Below are 19,172 nucleotides of genomic sequence, written 5' to 3'. Positions count from 1 at the left end.
CAGTATAGAAGCAGACCTGCGATCAGAAAGCAAGTAGGAAGACGACATTCGAAGCCATCTATTAAATATCACTGGAAATCAATGAACGAAATCTTCCCATTTTCATCACGCATCGCTACCATGAATGACAGTTTTGAATTTCATAACTAGTTCAAAATTGAAGTCACGTTTGAATGACTCTCATACGAATGCGAATGAAGAAACTAGTTCGATTTGCATAGTTGGTTCATCACAGCACTTGTATAAATGTTAATGCAACGCTTCCAAATGTTATCTTATTTTTAGTATATTAAAATAAAGAGCCAAATGTTTAGAGTTGAATCATAATTTGACCTTATCTTTCTAACTGCTTCCAATTTTCATCAATCATACAATTTTGAAAGCTTATACGTATATATTTTTATAAAAATGCAAAATGCATTTTGTTGAATACAGAAGGTCAATTCACCTAAAGTGGCCAATTTTACAGAGCTGAAGGCGAGAACAGCGTAGGAGAAGGAACCAGAAGTCAGTAACCGATGAGTCCAGTAGTGAGTCATTTACAATGATGTGGAAGTTGTTGTGGTGAAAAAATATATCTGTTAATTTGCACCAAGGAGTAATCTACACCCCCCCAACACCCCCCTAACACCCCTCCAAATTTCTTTACATACACCCCTGGATGGAAAAGGAATACTTCCCCAAATCCAATTGTATCAGTCGGTATCATATAGGTTATTTATTACATCAAGTTAAAAAAAAAATGGTTTAGCGTTGAGGAAAGAAGGCAATATTCTTATTTATATCACTTCAAAATGCGAAGCAACTTCGTCCTCATGTACGGCTTCGAGAACCACATGACCATTGTTTCGGGTGGTGTTTCGATCGAAATAATTGACAAAACAGACCCGCTCATACCTACCCTCCTGTGCTCCGCGGTCGTTTCCGAGAAAAGAGATTGATGGACAGATGCAGATGACTGAAATTGGCAACGTCTTGAGCGGTCATTAACCTACCTCCTCCTCAATAAAGAAAAATGTGACAATATAGTAATAAGTCTATACCAGATTCAGTTGGTAAGTGTTAATCTGCAACAGGCTAGCAACCAGAGGGGAGCTAGGGAGGGCCTAGCCCTCTCTAAACTTTTCATGTCCCCTCCAGATCTCAATACAAAATGCACAATTTAGATATTTGTAAGAGAATTTTTAATGACTTGGTCCCTCCTAACATATTCATGTCCTCCCAAAGCTCTGTGGTTGGTTTCGAACCTGCTCTGCAAGTGGTGTGTCAAGGGACGGACGTTAGAAGGGTGTAGTCAAAACGTTTTTAGAAATGAAGAGATCGATCGAAGTAAGAATTATAGGCTATATTTTTTAGACTGAGTCTAGTGTTATGCGGGAATGCATTTGGCGCTAGCGTAATTTTTGTAAAGTATATTTTTATTCGTGTAAATTCATTAAGCGGAACAGGGCTCATAGCGAGTCAGATTTTAAACTAAAATTTTTTTTTTTCAAGTTGGTCACTAAAAGTTACTTTTTTTTTTAAATTTGTCACTAAAAGTTACTTTTTTGAGAGGTAAAGTGACTTTTTCGTGTGATTTGTTTTGGATTGACAGCTTTATAAGAAAAATATAAAAATGAATGGAAAAAGGCAGAATTTTGTTACTCATTACTCTTCTGAAAGCTTCAGTACTTGCTGCCACATGTGAAACAGTCAGCTTTATTCTCACTTCAGCTTTTATTCTTTCTAAAGCACAGTGGACGGTTGATGGATGCTTAAGCTCTCAAGGTGGGGATGAGAACCCTTCTGTGTCTATTCTTTCTTCTATCATAATAATCTTTTAGTTTTCTCTCGTAATAACTAACGCTCCGTTCAACGTTGTGTGTGTGTGTGTGTTTGTGTGATTCATCATATTCGTCTTGTGTTATGCTTCTTGTATGTTCTTCTTAAGAGTAGGTGATGAATTTGAATATTTCACGTTTTTGAGAACTCTTAATGCTAAGTTAAATATAATGTCTGTGATGAAGAAATTCGGAAATAGGCTAGAACTTGTTCCACTTACTCCGAAGTTTTTTACATCTGCTGAGTCTGCTTACCGTAAATACAAAGCATACTTAGAAAACCTAAGAAAGAAGGAAGCTCAAAAAGAAGAAGCAAAGAAGAAAAGATGAAACAAAACAACAAACAAAGAGAGAGGTGATGGAGAAATTAACAAAGGAAAAAAGGGGCATGATGAGATTTTGGTCACTTTTTCGAGTACTTTTGGCCATATTTGGTCACTTTTCAACTATTTACAAGACAACAGACCCCTATGAGCCTTGGGATTATTAAAATTAGGGTACATTAAAAAAGACAAAACAGAAAGATACAAAATATTTGTAAATTTACAAAACTGGATTTCTGAAAAACAATTAAATTAATGAATAATTTTCTTATGAAAGATATTCAAAGCGAATAACGTAGCCAGGAAGGGGCAGGAACGGAGATTAAGAGATCAAATGAAGGGTAAGGGGAAAAAAGGAGGAATGTCACAAAACTGCATTTTCGAGAAAATGGCGTTTTTATATTTTAAACCGCGTAAAGAAGAATAGGGTAGTCAAATCTTTTGCTCCTTTTTACATGGACATTTCGACACCTAAGCATGCATGGCATATACAGTCAAATAGTACCAAGAGTCACCAACAGATAGGACAAAGCACCCGATAAAGGACACATATGGACACTACTTGTTTTTTCCCCTTACCCTTCAACAACAATTAACGTTAACAACAGGGTTAGAATAATAAAATAATGAAATTGTAACTATGTACAGTATTAATTACTAAACGAATGTGATTTCAGCATGGGACGAGGGATTTTTTTCCAAATTAATATTTTTTTTAAAAATTCACCCACTAATACTTGCTGGGGGTGAATAAATTGAATAATAGCATAATTTTGCAAAATAATTACAATAATTCGTATGTAATCAATTCAAATGTAATTACTGGGTAAAATAGTGGAGGTTAATTCCTAACACAATTAAACTTCTCTTAATGGCCATCCCTCAACAGTGGACACCTTCATAAGAGGACAAACTTTCTTATTCTTCCATGCCATAAATATGTGTGGTGTGGTGTTGAGAGAGAACCCTTCGTTTTAGGGATATCCCTCATTTACGGACAAATAATCGGTTCCACCGATGTCGGTTTTGAGAGGTTTCACTCTATTACTTAGTTTAATAATAATAATAAGTACTCAAATGTGTGAACTTACTTTATTGAACCTACCACTGCGAATAATAATAATAATAATAATAATAATAATAATAATAATAATAATAATAATAAGTAGTAGTAGTAGTAGTAGTAGTAGTATTGCAATAGTTGCGTAACAAAATATACTGTTTTCTTTGAGTTTGTTTAAAAATGTATATCACTATTCTGAAAGCACCCCCCCCCTTTTATTTTGAACACCCCCCCAAGTAAAAATTTCTGGCGTACTTACTGAATTTGCACCTTATTGGGAAAGGTACACCCATGTCCAAAATTATTGTCGCATGTCTATAAATATGTTGTTGTAGGAATATAATTTGATAACGAATTCGCCCCGTAGATCTTACAATGTTATTATGTGTATAATCGGCAAAGACATGTATGTGGCAAATTTCATATCAAAAGAGCAGTAGATAAGAACAACAAAACAAAAATAAAACTTTGTTGTCCATTTAGCAACATTTTGTTTTACTCATTCTAATTTTCGTATTTATAATTCTTTTCCTATGAAATTTACCACAAATATACATGTCTCGATTATACACATACTATCAGCATTAAAAGTACCCTGCAAAATCATTATCAAGTTATATTCTTACAAGAAGACAGTTATAGATATGCGACAATTATTTTGGACATGAGTGTACATATGTGCACTTTCCGATGCATAATTCAGTATATCAGTAATTGTGAAAATGTGTGCGACAAGGTGCAACAATATCAACAGGTGTACAGTAGCAAGAGTAAGCCAGCACGGTAAAAGCATCGGCCCTAAATATCAAGTCGTGAGAGTGAATTGGAAACAGGCATGTCCAGCCAAGACATCACGCTTGTGAGGAACATCAGGGCATCGGTTGGGGAGAAGAACCCACGCATCCAAAGCAACCTTGCCACCTCATATAGGATATCACAGAGCGCAGTGTGTCGTATCATAAACGAAAATTTGGTACTGAAAAAACGTCATAAGACGATGGGGCATAAGTTATCACCATGGCACATTCAAGAAAGATTCGCGAACGCAAGAAAGTTGTACGAACAGTACCTCTCAGGTACCTCTCAGGTGGGTTGTCACTGTGATGAAGCCTGGATTTATCTTGATGACATCTGTAAGGCCAGGACCACTTTTTATTCACCACATAATGCGAAGGGTCGTTCGAGTTCGTCCGTGAATGCCGCGAGAAGTATTCGAAAGGCTTCATGGTAATGGCAGGTTTCTGCATCCGTGGAAAGTTGCCAATGCATCGTGTGGATTCAAAGGCTAAGGTGATTGCAGCGTACTTTCAAACAACATCACGGAATCTATATATACAACGCACATCCCACAGTTGTATGGCAGGGACATCCAGAAGGTGTGGATCCACATGGACAAAGCATCCAGTCATACTGCGATCAGCGAGTTCTGTCGCGTATTATCGGCGTATGGCCACGGAGACTGGTATGTCTGTTATAACCTTCTCGTCCATACTTGTAAAGTCACCAGATGCGTCGCCGATGGATTTCTGCGCCTTTGGCCTTCTGAAATAAGGCCTCGCGCGAAGGCATCCTACCACCATAGCGGGACTCTGGAAAGCTTGTCAAGCGGTGTTGTCTACAATTCTCCTCACACACCTTTGACGCGCACTGCTTCAGTGGAAATTGCGTTGCAGGGCGATAGTCCAGGCTCGTGGCCACCACATCGAGCACAATCGTTGGTGGAGGAATTGATTGTTGTGAGCAGGTGAGCGCACAAACTGGCAATCTTAGGTGAATTGACCTTCTGTATGTTTTTTAATGGAATTACAGAAATCGATAAAATATATAGTAACGTTAGGCCCTAAGTATGAATTTTAAATTATTCTTATTCTTATTAACCTAACCTAACATGTATCAACTTAATCCTATTGGTTTTACAAAAAATAAATAAAACTGCTAAGAAAAGTTACCTGTTAAATGGACCAATCTAGTCAGTTACCTGTGAGCCTGGCCACCTTTCCCAAACTTCAGTGACTGACCTCCAAAAGCTCGCTGATATATTTTGCCATCTTGAGTACGGCTGAATGGCAAACCTTTAAATATATATATATATATATATATATATATATATATATATATATATATATATATATATATATACATATATATATATATATATATATATATATATATATATATATATATATATATATATATATATATATATAATTTAGTATTAATAACAATAAATGTCGTACATGAGAGTTTTTATAAGAAATACATTTATATATACACTTTTCACAAACCGCTTGGAATGAAGATTTAACGCCTTTAAGATGTAGATACAGTTTGCTGTGTTATAACACGGGGTATATAGTTTGACTTTAGGCACACTGTTGATTTGAGCAAAAGCTAAGGAATAATTCACTGTAACACTTTCAACCCTAAGCTGAAAGGACTAATTAATACAAACAAACGAAGCCCGAATCTAGTTTGGGCATTACGCACACGCGAGTCTCTCAGATACCGCGAGTGGTGGTCGGTTCACGTTTGTGTACAAAACATATTCGGGCTTGCATGTAAAAGAAACTATCATTTGCTTCACACCTAGCGATGCAAGTGTGGACTCTTCTATGCTGAAAGCTGTTGTCAGCTTAGTTGTTTTAGGGTATTTCGCTGACAAATATACTGGTAGATGCAGGCACGTAGCCAAGGGGGAGGGTCCGGGGGGCCGGACCCCCCTTCGAGTCCAGAAATTTAAAAAAATAAGGAAGGATGAAACAAAATGAAATGAGAAAAAGGAAGATCAGCGTTAAAAAATAAAAAAAAAACAGGAAGCTTTTGGTTACTCTTTCTTATGAGGAGATTTGTATTATTTGAAATACATGGTGGCGAGGTGAGCTAGATATTCTGGAAGAGTCGAGGAATTTGAAATTTCTTGAAAAGTTACGGAATTCTCAGAATTTCTGCTACTAGTCAGGGAGATTTCAAGCTTCCGAAAGCATAGCGCCGTTGTGTAACAGCGTGGACATTTTTTATCATAATTTTTCGTCATCGCATCCTTGCAGTGTCAAACATGTTGTTTCAAAAACAATTTTCTACTGCTCATTTAACCTGTCATTTGGAACAGACAGTAGTTTACGGAATAATAAAAACAAAAATTTATGTGGAAAGAAAGTTCTATTAACATCTGATTCAACAGAGAAAGAAACACAGATATTGTAAAATAATTTACAAGACATTATTGAGTATGTACTTTTTATAATAGTGAATATGTACTTTTTGTAATAGTTGAGGTCATAATGAAAGGAAAATTGTTATATTTGAATGAACAGAGGAACAACTTCAATATTGTAAAATCTTTTTCAGTACTGTTTTTTATTCTTTCACTCGAGATTTCTTCATAGTTTGTTATTACAATACTTATCAACATATCCTCATTTTCTTGTCCTAACAAACCTATATATGTTGATAGTAATGTAGTTTAGATTGATCGAGCTCCTGGGCCTTCAGAATTTCATGTCACGCCTTCCCCAGCCCCCGTTACGAAATTCTGGCTAAAACAACCAATATATGTTCCAGTAAAATATTTTAGAATGGTCGAGCCCCTCATGTAGTGACCACAGTATTTCATGTCACGGATCCCCCCCCCCCCTTCAGGAAATCCTGGCTACGTGCCTGGTAGATGAATGTTTTGTGCTAAAGTCGTTTCTTTTCTGTAGTGATACAGATATACAGTAGGAAGAAATATAAATGGATGGATAATAAGCAAGCTTTGTACCTTTCCTTTCGTGTACGTAAAAGAGCATTTGTTTGAAATAATATATCCTAATCAAGTCAAATATATTCGTCTTAGAATGTTGTTTTTCGCGTGTCTAACTTCTTTCCTACTACCTGATATATAAATGTAATAAACTGACAACAAACTTGAATTTGCATAGCAACATACATACACATACACATCTAGGAATAAGCATGTTAAATAGGTTGACGTGGGGTGTAGAAGATCAAACTTTTATTGTCCTAGTTTTGACTCCATTGACAAAGTTGATCTGGTTAAAACCAAGAAATACTCTTCTGAAATGTAAATGAAATGCCCAAATATACTAATATATCGAATGAAACACCTGTACTACATACAATAATGCATCTTAACAAGAATGCTATCAAAGAGCATCATCGCCATTTGCAATTTAATGCGTGTTTACATATGAAACTTTTCAGTGGATACATAAGCCTATTCTACCGGTATTTTAGGCCGAATAATGATTTACGGTAATCATAACAGGTGAGATTCCAAATCGCACAGTAAATTGGTAAAGATATACCACATTGACTTGATCCTTAGTCTTCGCTTAGCAACAGCTGAACCCTTATTGGCTCAACGCGTGGGTGTGTAAGGGTGTGAGCTTTAGTTCGCATTTTTGCCACGGCTCAAGACATTTTGGCAGCACAATAGCTGTGGAGTTTATTATTCTCCTCTAATCATAATGGGAGAAGTATTTTGGCAAGCATATAGATAGAATATTAAAGTTATAAAAAAGAATCACGTTTCTTTATTCCTTTTCTGTAATTATTGAATCAAATGTTTTTAATCTTTTCTTTGAGTCTTACCATAATTCTCCAGCTCAATTACAGCATCTGGAGCTTCCCTTGTCATATAATGAATAGCATTTTGGTCTCCTAGCCAATCGGAACCTTTCACTGTATCATACCTGCATACAAAACAACCAAAAGAGTTTTAAAAGAAGACGAAGGCTATTTCTACAATAAAGGGGAAAAGGGTATTAAGAGTACACAAATATTTTACCCGCATTTTACGCTCTCTAGAAAACAGACGTTTGTTATTTCTAAAGTAAAAACTATGACAAACTACTCTTTGCTTTACCTATATATATATATATATATATATATATATATATATATATATATATATATATATATTCTATTGTAACGACAATCCATCCGTTTTTTCAATGTGTCTTATTTTTGGATAATATTATACAGTGAAATCTGTCTTCAGCAGAATCGAGCGGGACTCGCAAAAATTTCCGTTAAAGGCAGGTTTCCGCTTAATGGAGATTAGTGTTGCCACGAGACGAGACACAGAACCTTTTAGACGAGACACGAGACGAGACAGACTACTTGTCCCGTCTCGAAAATCAAAACGCTGGCGGGAATGACCAAGATTGAAATTGCCAGTGGTCATATAGATTGCAAAAGGAAAATCCACTTTGTGAGAAAACATGTTGAAAAGCCTTCATAGAAAAGTGTCCTCTGTCTATTGAATGAAACAATCGTGATACGTGAGCTTCCAGGAATATCATACTTAATGTCTTGTCCCCAATTCCCCTTGCTGTAAACTGAGGAATTCTCATATTTTTCATTTCTGGCTGGAATGATGACAAACAAAAAGACAGGGAAGATTTTTACAAGGTCAAGAAACCGAACTACCACCATCTATTCAATTTGAAAACTGGGTAAGGTCTACACTCATTACAGGCTGTAGTTGAAAGTTCTGGCTGAGATGGCGGAAGAGAACAGAACAGACTACACTTGTCTTTATTCTCTGGTGGCGGTATTCTTTTTCCTATATGAACCGAAAACGGCAACTGAAGTATGTCATCTTTCAACTAAAATTTTGCCTTCTCTCTCTCTTTCTCTCTCTCTCTCTCTCTCTCTCACACACACACACATACACAATAAAACACACTTTTACCATTTTACCAGTCGCTCGCTTATTATACAGCAGCCATTTGTAAAATTCACCTCTTCGTTTGGAAGCCGGGCGAAGGACAAAGAAAGCAAAGATATTATCGACGAACCCTTCAAATTGTTTGCTTTCAGCAAATTTATGCTACTAATAATAACAGTTTAGGTGAATAGTTTTTACAGGGGGACCTTCGTTTTGTTACGCGGAAATGTTTGATCTGACCAGAGTGCGAAATTGCCCTCTGCTTCCATGTTGAGAGGAGAGGAATACTTCCCTTTCCTAGTGAATAATATTCATTAGGACCTGAATTATCTTCAGAAATGGTTTCTTGCAGAAACATTTACTATTCATGAAACTCCGTTGCAAGCAGAAAATATCATGAGAATGATCAAAATTCGAACATTGAAGAACATAATTAACAGAAAAGAAATAGGATACCCAAACCATATTTTTAAACCTGCTATAAAATGTATATCCTATATTTTTACTAATTCCTTACTCCCATGAAAGTATCTTGGGGGAGGATATTCTCTCCAATTTTTTCAGACTGAAATCCTTTTATCCCGTACGACTCCCCCCCCCCCTGACACAATACGAAAAAACAAATGCTGTTAAAATCCATACATATGACCCTTCCGGGACTCAACCCGGGGCCTTCAAGCCGATGGTCTATCGCCGAGAACGCTCGGCCTGGTATGAAGATGTACGTTGTATGATTACGAATAGATCACGACAATATAAGAAACTTTAATCCAAAATGGCCACCCAAAAATCAACTTTTTTTTAGACCACTAGCTAATCTGGGTGTACTGTCATGAGTTTGTTACACAAACGGGGCAACCACCACATAGTAGCACACACCTCGCGGTTATGGCAACAGATTTGAACCATGGAGGTGAAGACTGGCCCCAAGCATTCTTTCGTCCGATGTGTCGTTCAGCTCCCATTACTATGGCACTTTAAGTAGAGCTTACTGTGCAGTAACATATAAAATTTCAATCAAACACTTTCCATTACTCAATAAAATTATTTGGTTTCGAGCTTTTTTAAAAAAAAATAATTGAAACAAATCTAAACATGCTAAAATGGAAAGTAGTTTTTGGATTGGTATGGGTTAACACTGTGAAACCTAAAGGCTGGAATATATGAAATCAAAGTGTACACACATATCTATCTCTCTATTTATCTATATATCTTTCCATCTCTCTCTCTCTCTCTCTAAATATATATATATATATATATATATATATATATATATATATATATATATATATATATATATATACAGGGTGGTCGTGCATGACTGTCGGAAAATTCGGGAGATGAATCTACAGGTAAAAACAAGCAAAAAATGTCATATGAACATTGGGTGAATGCGGCTTCGTTTGGACGCTAGAGGCGTCTGAAATGTCACATTCCGAGGCGGCAATTTGCAATATCTCAAGAACGGAGAGAAATACGAATGTCGGGTCAAAACATATCACAGGAAACCCCATCCGAAGAATCCAATTATGCATAAGTAATGGCGAAACAGTGGCGGCGCTAGAGGGGGGCACAAAGAAAGTGAATGAAACATGGAGAAAAGTGAACAATTTACACTGAAAAATTGTAGGAGAGGGTGTTACTTAGAACATGCAACAACAAATGTTAATGAACAAAGGCAACAACGGCTAGTCTGTAGGGACGTTATGGGAGGCGGATTGTAGGAATACAGTATCTTTGTAATGGTGAGAAATAGGAATGTCGGGTCAAAAGATATCAAAGGAAATCCCATCCGAAGAATCCAATTATGTATAAGTGATGGCGAAACAGTGGCGGCGCCAGGGGAAGCATAAAGAGAGTGAATGAAATGCGGAGAACGGTGAACAATTTACACTGATAAACTGTAGGAGCGGATGATATATGAAACATGCAGCAACGAATGTTAATGAACAAAGGCAACAACGGCTAGTCTGTAGGGACATTATGGGAGGCGGATTGTAGGAATACAGTTTCATTTTAACGGAGAGAAATAGAAATGTCGGGTGAAAAGATATCAAAGGAAATCCCATCCGAAGAATCCAATTATGCACACGTACTACGGAACAGTGGCGGCGCATGGGAGCTGCAAAGAAACTGTTAAACACTCTCAGTGATGAAACGTGCAGATCGTAAAAAACACGTATGGAAGATGAGACCCAGTGTACTGTAAAAACAAGAGGTATTGTACTTACCATGGTCAACATAATGCCATTCTATAGCAGCTGTTCAATATGTCCTCCTTGTTCTTCGAGACAGACAGTTACACGATGGCGTAAGGATTCTCTGACTTGTGCCAATATCGCTGGCGTTTGCCGTAATGTGGCAAATGCAGCACATACACGCTGGCGAAGATCTTCAACATCATGCAGGGGCCGTGTATACACGACACTCTTCACGTAACCCCACAGGAAAAATCTAGGGGATTCAGGTCGGGCGAACGTGGGGGCCATGCTTGTCTTCCACCACGACCTATCCACCTGCGTGGAAATGTTTTGTTCAGATATGCACGAATGGTGAGACATGAGTGGGCAGGGGCGTCATGATGCATAAACCTTATACACTGTCGTGTCCTCTGTGGCACATCTTCAAGCAGAATAGGTAGGTTCTGAGTCAGAAACTGGAGATACGATATTGCGTTGAATCGCTGTGGTAAGAAGTGTGGTCCCACAACGTTGTCGCCAATAATACCAGCCCACACATGCAATGGGAAACGCTGTTGATGCTTCGTCTCTACAATTGCATGCGGGTTGTTGAGTGCCCATCGATGGTCATTGTGGAAATTTGTGATGCCATCCCGTGTGAATAATGCCTCATCCGAGAACAATACCTGTGTTAGAAAGGCTGGTGATACACGGCAGCGGCGGTATAACCAACGACAGAAACGTCGTCGGGTTTCATAGTCACCATTGTATAACGCATCCGTTCGTTGTACGTGGTATGGTCTGAGATTATTACTATGCAAGATGCTTAGCACGACTTGATGCGAAACGTGTTCCTGCCTTGCTATTCGTCGAGTACTAATACTCGAGTTCCGGGTCACATGTCGGAGTATCCTCTCTTGCAGTGGAGGTGTTCGAAAGCGTCGCCGTCTCGGAATGTCTGTGTTGGGAAAGAATGACCCAGTGTCCTGCAATTGCTGATGAATACGAATAAACATCCCCGGTGCTGGAATTTGTCGATCTGGGTAGCGTTCCGCATATAACATAGTGCTTCTTCTGCATTACCTTCCGCTAAGCCGTACATCAAATGTATATCTGCCATTTTGGCGTTAGTGTATACTACCTTATTCATTGTGGTACATTACACATAGCACTTGTCCGTCCCGCGCTTGTCAACATCGACACTGTTTCACACGACACAAAGTAAACTACATTCACATACACATGAATCACTGCCCTGCCTGTGGAGTTTAGCAATAAAACGCTTGTGCTGTTACTGTCACTGCCCCATTCAGTACGAATGAACTGTGCGCTGTCCTCTGCATCTTCGATGAGAACGCTCTCGTTACCCACCCTTTCACTACTCCTATAACTAACTCTACTACGCGACGCTCTGCACGCCCCCTTGTTCCACCTACTGTAGCTATGCGCTCTCTGTCATCGGAAATGTATCATACAGTACATCTAGAATTGTATTTCTTGTTTCCTGATTGCTTTCAAATAGTTATGTTTTCACCAATTTCAACTTTTCTCCGCGTTTAATTCACTTTCTTTGTGCTCCCCCTGGCGCCGCCACTGTTTCGTGATCACTTATACATAATTGGATTCTTCGGATGGGATTTCCTTTCATATCTTTTAACCCGACATTCCTATTTCTCACCATTACAAAGATTCTGTATTCCTACAATCCGCCTCCCATAATGTCCCTACAGACTAGCCGTTGTTGATTTTGTTCATTAACATTTGTTGTTGCATTTTCCAAGTAACATCCCCTCCTACAATTTTTCAGTGTAAATTGTTCACTTTTCTCCATGTTTCATTCATTTTCTTTGTGCCCCTCTCTAGCGCCGCCACTGTTTCGCCATTACTTATGCATAATTGGATTCTTCGGATGGGGTTTCCTGTGATATGTTTTGACCCGACCTTCGTATTTCTCTCCGTTCTTGAGATATTGCAAATTGGCGCCTCGGAATGTGACATTTCAGACGCCTCAAGCGTCCAAACGAAGCCGCATTCACCCAATGTTCATATGACATTTTTTGCTTGTTTTTACCTGTAGATTCATCTCCCGAATTTTCCGACAGTCATGCACGACCACCCTGTATATATATACACTATAAGACACTATAAAGCAAGTGTGCTGATAGTATATGATAGTGTCGGGGATGGTGACACCTTTACATCGAACTTTGCTTGTCATGTAAACATTATTTGACATTAGTGTCTTCATCTTCGACGTACCTATGAGCAATTTACTGTATATTCGTGTATTGAAACTGGTGAAACAAATTTCAATGTTTCAGAATGTGTGTAAAAAAAATATATATATATATATATATATATATATATATATATATATATATATATATATATATATATATATATATATTATCTTATAAACTATTTGTCCTTGCCTTGTGAACTTATTTGAATTTATTTTTAAGACATTAGGCAAATTTGGTCGAATGAATGATGATCGGAAAATTAGTGGAATGAAGAAAGTGGTAGGATACTAGACAACTCCCAGAAAACACACACATTCGAAAAATGAAATCAAATGAAATGAAATCTTTGAGTTTTACGTCCCATGGTTATGCCGGTTAGGCTAAAGGAGACAGTGATGATGAGTAATGAATGAAATGGTGGAATGAAGAAAGTGGGAGGAAACGGGAGAACCCCGAGAAAACTCAAGCACACGGTGTTTGTCCACCACAAAGTTTACTTGATCGAACCCGAGACCCCAAGCACCAGAGGTGAACGCTCTACCACTGAGCCACCGCGGTCCCCACACACATTCAATGTTTGTCCACCACAAAGCTCACATGGCACTAACCGAGATCGAACCGAGTACCACATACACCAGAGATGAAGGCTTCACGGTGTAGCTACCGTGACATTTTTTGTCTTGTGTGTTCTGGGTAATACTTGTATCTTAGTTGTATCTTGATTAGCATGGTGCAGCCTGCTACATTTTACTTCCGTTCCCATGGTATGCTGCTATATTTTTTACGAGACAAGACGAGACAAAACGAGACAAACGAGACGAGACGAGACACGAGACGAGACATACTTTGCACGAGACGACACGAGACAGCCTGAAGTCTCGTCTCGTCTCGTCTCGTGGCAACACTAATGGAGATAGACATTTCCGTTAAAAAATATATATATATATATGCTTATAACGGACATAATGAGAAAATATATTGATGTACGCAACTTGTTCAATTACAGTACTTTTTCATTCTACGGATTAATACCCAAAAAAAACTTAAAATAAACACAAAATATGCTGTGCACACTTTCATTTATTTTTCCCAATAGTCAAGCAGGATTTTTTGCATACATTGCTACTACTTGGCTGCGGTATACTTCAGGACACAGAAAAGCTTTCTCTGGAATTTTGAAAGTCCTCTGAACTCTTTCCTCCTTGTTTTCACGACACGTGATGGAGATATATAACTTCTGCTTTACCTCAATCCCTTTTTTCCAGAATTTTGTTTTGTCAGTTTTCTTCTCATTTTTGTTGGCTGTCGCTAGTTGCTACACAAGCGGAACAGAAGTACGCCTACAAAGAAGACTGACAGCTGACATGCTACGTAGGACTAGTGAAAAATTGTGGAAGCTGAATATGAGTAGTGATTGACGAAGGTCAACACTGCCCATAAAGATTTAACAAAAGAACGAAGTCTTTACCGCAGACAGTATATGTTTACCCTCTCACAGGATGTTTAAAAATTTTCTAAACGATGTAGTCTGAAACTCAGAATTTTCCGTTAAAGGTTTATTTTGCTTTCCGTTGTCCGCATAACACAGTTTCCGCTTAACGAAGGGACTTTTACATGTCTTTTACTCCAAAATCCATGGAACCATGAAATATTTACCTTTAAGACAGTTTTCCGTTTAATAAAGGATCCGTTGAAGGCAGGTTTTACTGTACTTAAATAAAAATTAAAGTTTAAGGATTAATCATAATTTTTTGGGGCTATATCTCATAAACAATACCAAACTCGTTGTCCTCTCGCTAGCGTCGTGATGAGGACCTTGATGAGATACTTCAATATCAGTTTTATTTTAATAAGTGGCACAGTTGTTCTACTGCATCGATTTTCAGATTTCCCAAAAAAAAATTCTCGATTTCTTCGAAAATTACGCATAAGGATTAACATTCATCGATATAATTTTGTTCAGTTCAATGACATCTATTGATTGGCATATGTTTCATGTTTGGACAATTTTGTTTTTGTTAAACGCTAATTTTCTATTCTACACGATGTCCCATAAAGAATGCAAATTTTGAAATGCCCGCCATTTCTGTTGTAGTAAGTTGGCAGCACTGAACGTTACACGAATTGCATCTGTTGTCTTTGTGGTTAGTAGTCACGGAGCGCCGAGTAGTGCATGATTGTCATTTGTTTTCTGTACAGGTAAGTATGGAGCGCTTCGTAACGTAACAGCCTGTAGTGAAAACGTTTTACAAATGTTGTGCTAACACGTACATGAGACTATTCGCAAACTCTGTGGAACTCGTATGCGCTATTCGGCGTTCCGTGACTATTAACCACGAAGACAACAGATGAAAATGGTGTAACATTCAGTGCTGCCAACTTACTAGAATAGAAATGGCGTGGGACACTCTTTAAGCAAGATGTAGTTGAATTCCATGATATTGTAGCCATACATCAGTCATTCTCAGATGAGCAATGCATGACGTAGGAGTGATGTTTTACGATCTGAGCCAGTGCAGAGAGAACAGGTTGAGCAAAGAAGGGGAGGGAACAAAGTAGGTGGTACGGAATAAAACAAGTGTTGCCAGTGTGCGATTAGTTATTAACCCACGAGTAGTGTATCTGCAAAATCATCGACTACACATTGTTTGCCTCTCAACGTTGTCTTCTATTAACGCCAGTGATCATAATTTGAGAGAAATTTCCCTAATCTAGGGAAATTTCGTAGGTAAATTTAGCAAAAAGGGAAAGGGGAATTTTTCGATAAAACGTGAAAATCCAGGGAAATTCTGTCTCTGATTGATTGACTAATATAAACTCTTAAATTGTTCTTTGTTCTTTAGAAATAAACCAATACAATTGCAATAGCTTGTGTGTGTGTGTGTTCAAAGTAGCATAATTAGCCCCTTTTGTTGGCTGGTACATTTGTACGTTTTTCTTTTTTTTCTTTTTTCTTTTCTTTTTTTTGTCAAAGAAGTGAAGGAAAATTAAAAATAATAAAAGCAAAATGCAAATGAATAAAGCAAATGTGGTTGGCTCTTCCTTCATTATAGCTCAGTTAACCCTTTGGGGATCCTATGGTACAATTTTGTACCATACGCGTTTTTCATGGTACATTGCGTTATTTCTCTTCTATTTGAGCCTTTTCGTCCGTTTTTTTTTTTTTTTTTTTTTTTTTTTTTTTTTGTTTTCCAAGTCCAGAGGCCTTGTAGAAGACATTACGTATCGTTTCAGACCTTACTGCGTCCAGACATAGGAGGTGATGACATGTCAAAAATTTATTTTCTCATTTTCTAAGCCTATGTTCAATATTTTTGGGTGGGCTTATTTTTCCACGTAGAAGATTGAAATTTTGCACAAACATTCAGTCCACCGAGTAGTATTTACCAGATTTTTCGTTCCGATGTCAGTGCTAAAACAGGGGGGGAACCAGAGGGGCAAAGGGGTGAAAAAAGGGATATTTTTACCACCAAAATCCCGTTTCTCGTCATTTTCCCGCCTCACGTACATGATGGGGACACGTGAGTCATACCGTCTGAAAGGCAGTTCCATTCTGAAGAGAATGACGGTCGAATCATTGTCCTAGGGTAATTAGGGACGTCTCAGGGATTTTTTGAAAAATATACTTCTATATAGGGAAAAATGGGACATGGTGAGTATATTTTTTTTGGCGGGCTTACTTTTGCACCTAGAAGATTGAAATTGTGCACAAACATTCAGCCTACCTAGTAGTATTTAACAGACTTTCTTTCAGATTTCTGCGTTAAAACAGGGGGGTCCAGAGGAGCTAAAAGTTGAAAAAAGGGAAATTTAGACCAAAAATCCCTTTTTCTGCAATTTCCCGCCTTAGATACATGATGGAGACATGTGAATGGTACCGCCTGAAAGGCAGTTCTATTCAGAAGAGAATATGGGCGACACATGGCCCTAGGGTAATTAGGGATGTTTCAGGATTTTTTTCCCCTGAGATCATAGTGTTTTGTGGTAATTTGGGGGATGGTGGGAAATTTTAATAAAATTTCTCCCTTCCTTACTATTCAAGATAGAAACTTGCAATTTGGCACACACATTCAGTATACCAAGTACTATTTCTCAGATTTTTTTAGATGGCTACGTTGACACAAGGGGGGATCCAGGGAGGGCCAAAGTTCGAAAAAAAAATTCCCTCCGAAACTTTCACTTTTACATTTTTTCCCGCTTCTGGTATATGGTATGAGGATGCAAGTGGTACCATTTGAAAGCCAGCTCTATTCTGAAGAGAATGAGGTATGAACCATGATCCTAAGATAAATAGTGTCGATACAGTAGCTGCTTGACTGAAAGTCTAAAAAATAGCCCAAAAAGCCAGGATCCGGAAAGGGTTAACCTTATCACCAGGGTTAAGATTTTTAGGTGCAATTTTCATGGCAAAAAGGGAGGAAAAAGGTGCTAAAAATAAGACTAAAAAGGGACAAAAAGGTACTCTTTCTCTTTATAGTCCATAACTCATTATTTATTAAGAATTGAAAGTTTAAAAAAGTAAAAACATGTTCGTATTTGTAAAGCAATAGTGTAAATTAAAAATATCTTTACATTTTAACTCTATCCATAATATTGCTTCATCACAATTAATAAACGCAAGATGCCCTAAAAATGAACGACAAACAGTTCTCTTTCTCCTACTTAAGATAATTGAAATAAATTCACATGCTTTTCCACACCATTGTTAATTACTGATCAGAGGAAGAAAAGAACATGAAGCTGTTGTACATCATGCATCTCTATGTTCTTAAGGGTAAGTTTGTTCCTATCGGGAGATACGACGTCTTTATAGATGCTAAAACTTCTTTCCACATCCACAGACACAAGGGGGGCAAACTTCGTGTTCACTCGGAATGGTAATTCTGTAGATGTAGCAAACTCCACAACATCCGGATTCTTGTGAAGACTAGCTTCAAGCTTGTCTCTGGCAAAACCATCTAACTGTTTGTAAATATTTTCCACTGTTTTTCCTTCTCGAGACCTTCTTCTTCCGAACGTTTAATGGTTACTGGAATATACTTGTAAGCATGGACACTAAATAGTTCTGTCTGTAAATCTTGTATCTTCTCCGGTAGCAGAAGTTGTTGTGTCTTGGAGATAGCATCTGCGTCAGTTGGATCCAAAGAAATCACAAACTCCTTGATCTTGTCAAAATTCTCACATACCAAAACACCACACTCAATCCATGTTCCCCAGCGAGTAATGAGCGGGAATTTTGGGAGGGGTAGGTCTGTGATTTCTCTGTAGACAACGGTGCGACTCGGGGCTTTCAGGAGAATTTTCTTCAGGCATGAACTGACTCACTATGTCGTATTCATTCCTAATAGATTCACAAATCCTATGAAGGGCATGGACCAAACAGGTTACATGCTTTAACTTGGGAAACAACGTCTTCAACTGGTTAACTGCTGAAAGCATATACGGAGTATGGTCCGTAATGATCAGGACAACTTTCTCGAACTGGGTACCATTGGGCCAGAGCTTTCGACAAAAGTCCATGAATGACTGTATGACTGTACTGGCATTGGCTTTCTGCAACTCATACATCTTGAACAACATGGGCTTAACTTTTTCACCTGCGAGGGGAAAAAACCAGAATGCTCAAAATATATCGATCCATTGAATCTGTAGTTTGATCCAGCATCGAAATCCGACACTTTCTCCTTGATTCTTCGTATGGTTTTTTGATAAACAGGTTCAAGATAGTTTTTTCTTAAAGTACTCTCATCGGGAACTACTTTTCAAGAAATCCTTTCAAGGCCGGATGGTTCATCTTATTGAGTGGAATTCCTGCTTGAGTTAAAGCTGCACACAAATCAATGCTAAATTCCTTTAGATTTTGGACCTT

General features: G+C 38.0%; 1 protein-coding gene across 1 annotated transcript in view; it reads right to left on the bottom strand.

The window, feature by feature from the left end:
- Positions 1 to 19,172, bottom strand: part of LOC145684089 (succinate dehydrogenase [ubiquinone] flavoprotein subunit, mitochondrial-like) — a 107,729-nt gene that overhangs the window by 77,371 nt on the left and 11,186 nt on the right. Inside the window, exons 4-5 of the mRNA XM_081755974.1 lie at positions 7,800 to 7,900; positions 5,185 to 5,278 (exon numbers count right to left, since the gene is read on the bottom strand). Coding sequence (XP_081612100.1) covers positions 5,185 to 5,278; positions 7,800 to 7,900 — 195 coding nt within the window. The remainder of the gene's footprint in view (positions 1 to 5,184; positions 5,279 to 7,799; positions 7,901 to 19,172) is intronic.

This window comes from Thermobia domestica, chromosome 4 (assembly GCF_964235325.1).
Source record: "Thermobia domestica chromosome 4, izTheDome1.hap1.1, whole genome shotgun sequence".
NCBI classification, from domain to species: domain Eukaryota; kingdom Metazoa; phylum Arthropoda; class Insecta; order Zygentoma; family Lepismatidae; genus Thermobia; species Thermobia domestica.
The sequence above is the reverse complement of the archived record's forward strand: the minus strand, read 5'-3'. Positions and strand labels throughout refer to the sequence as shown.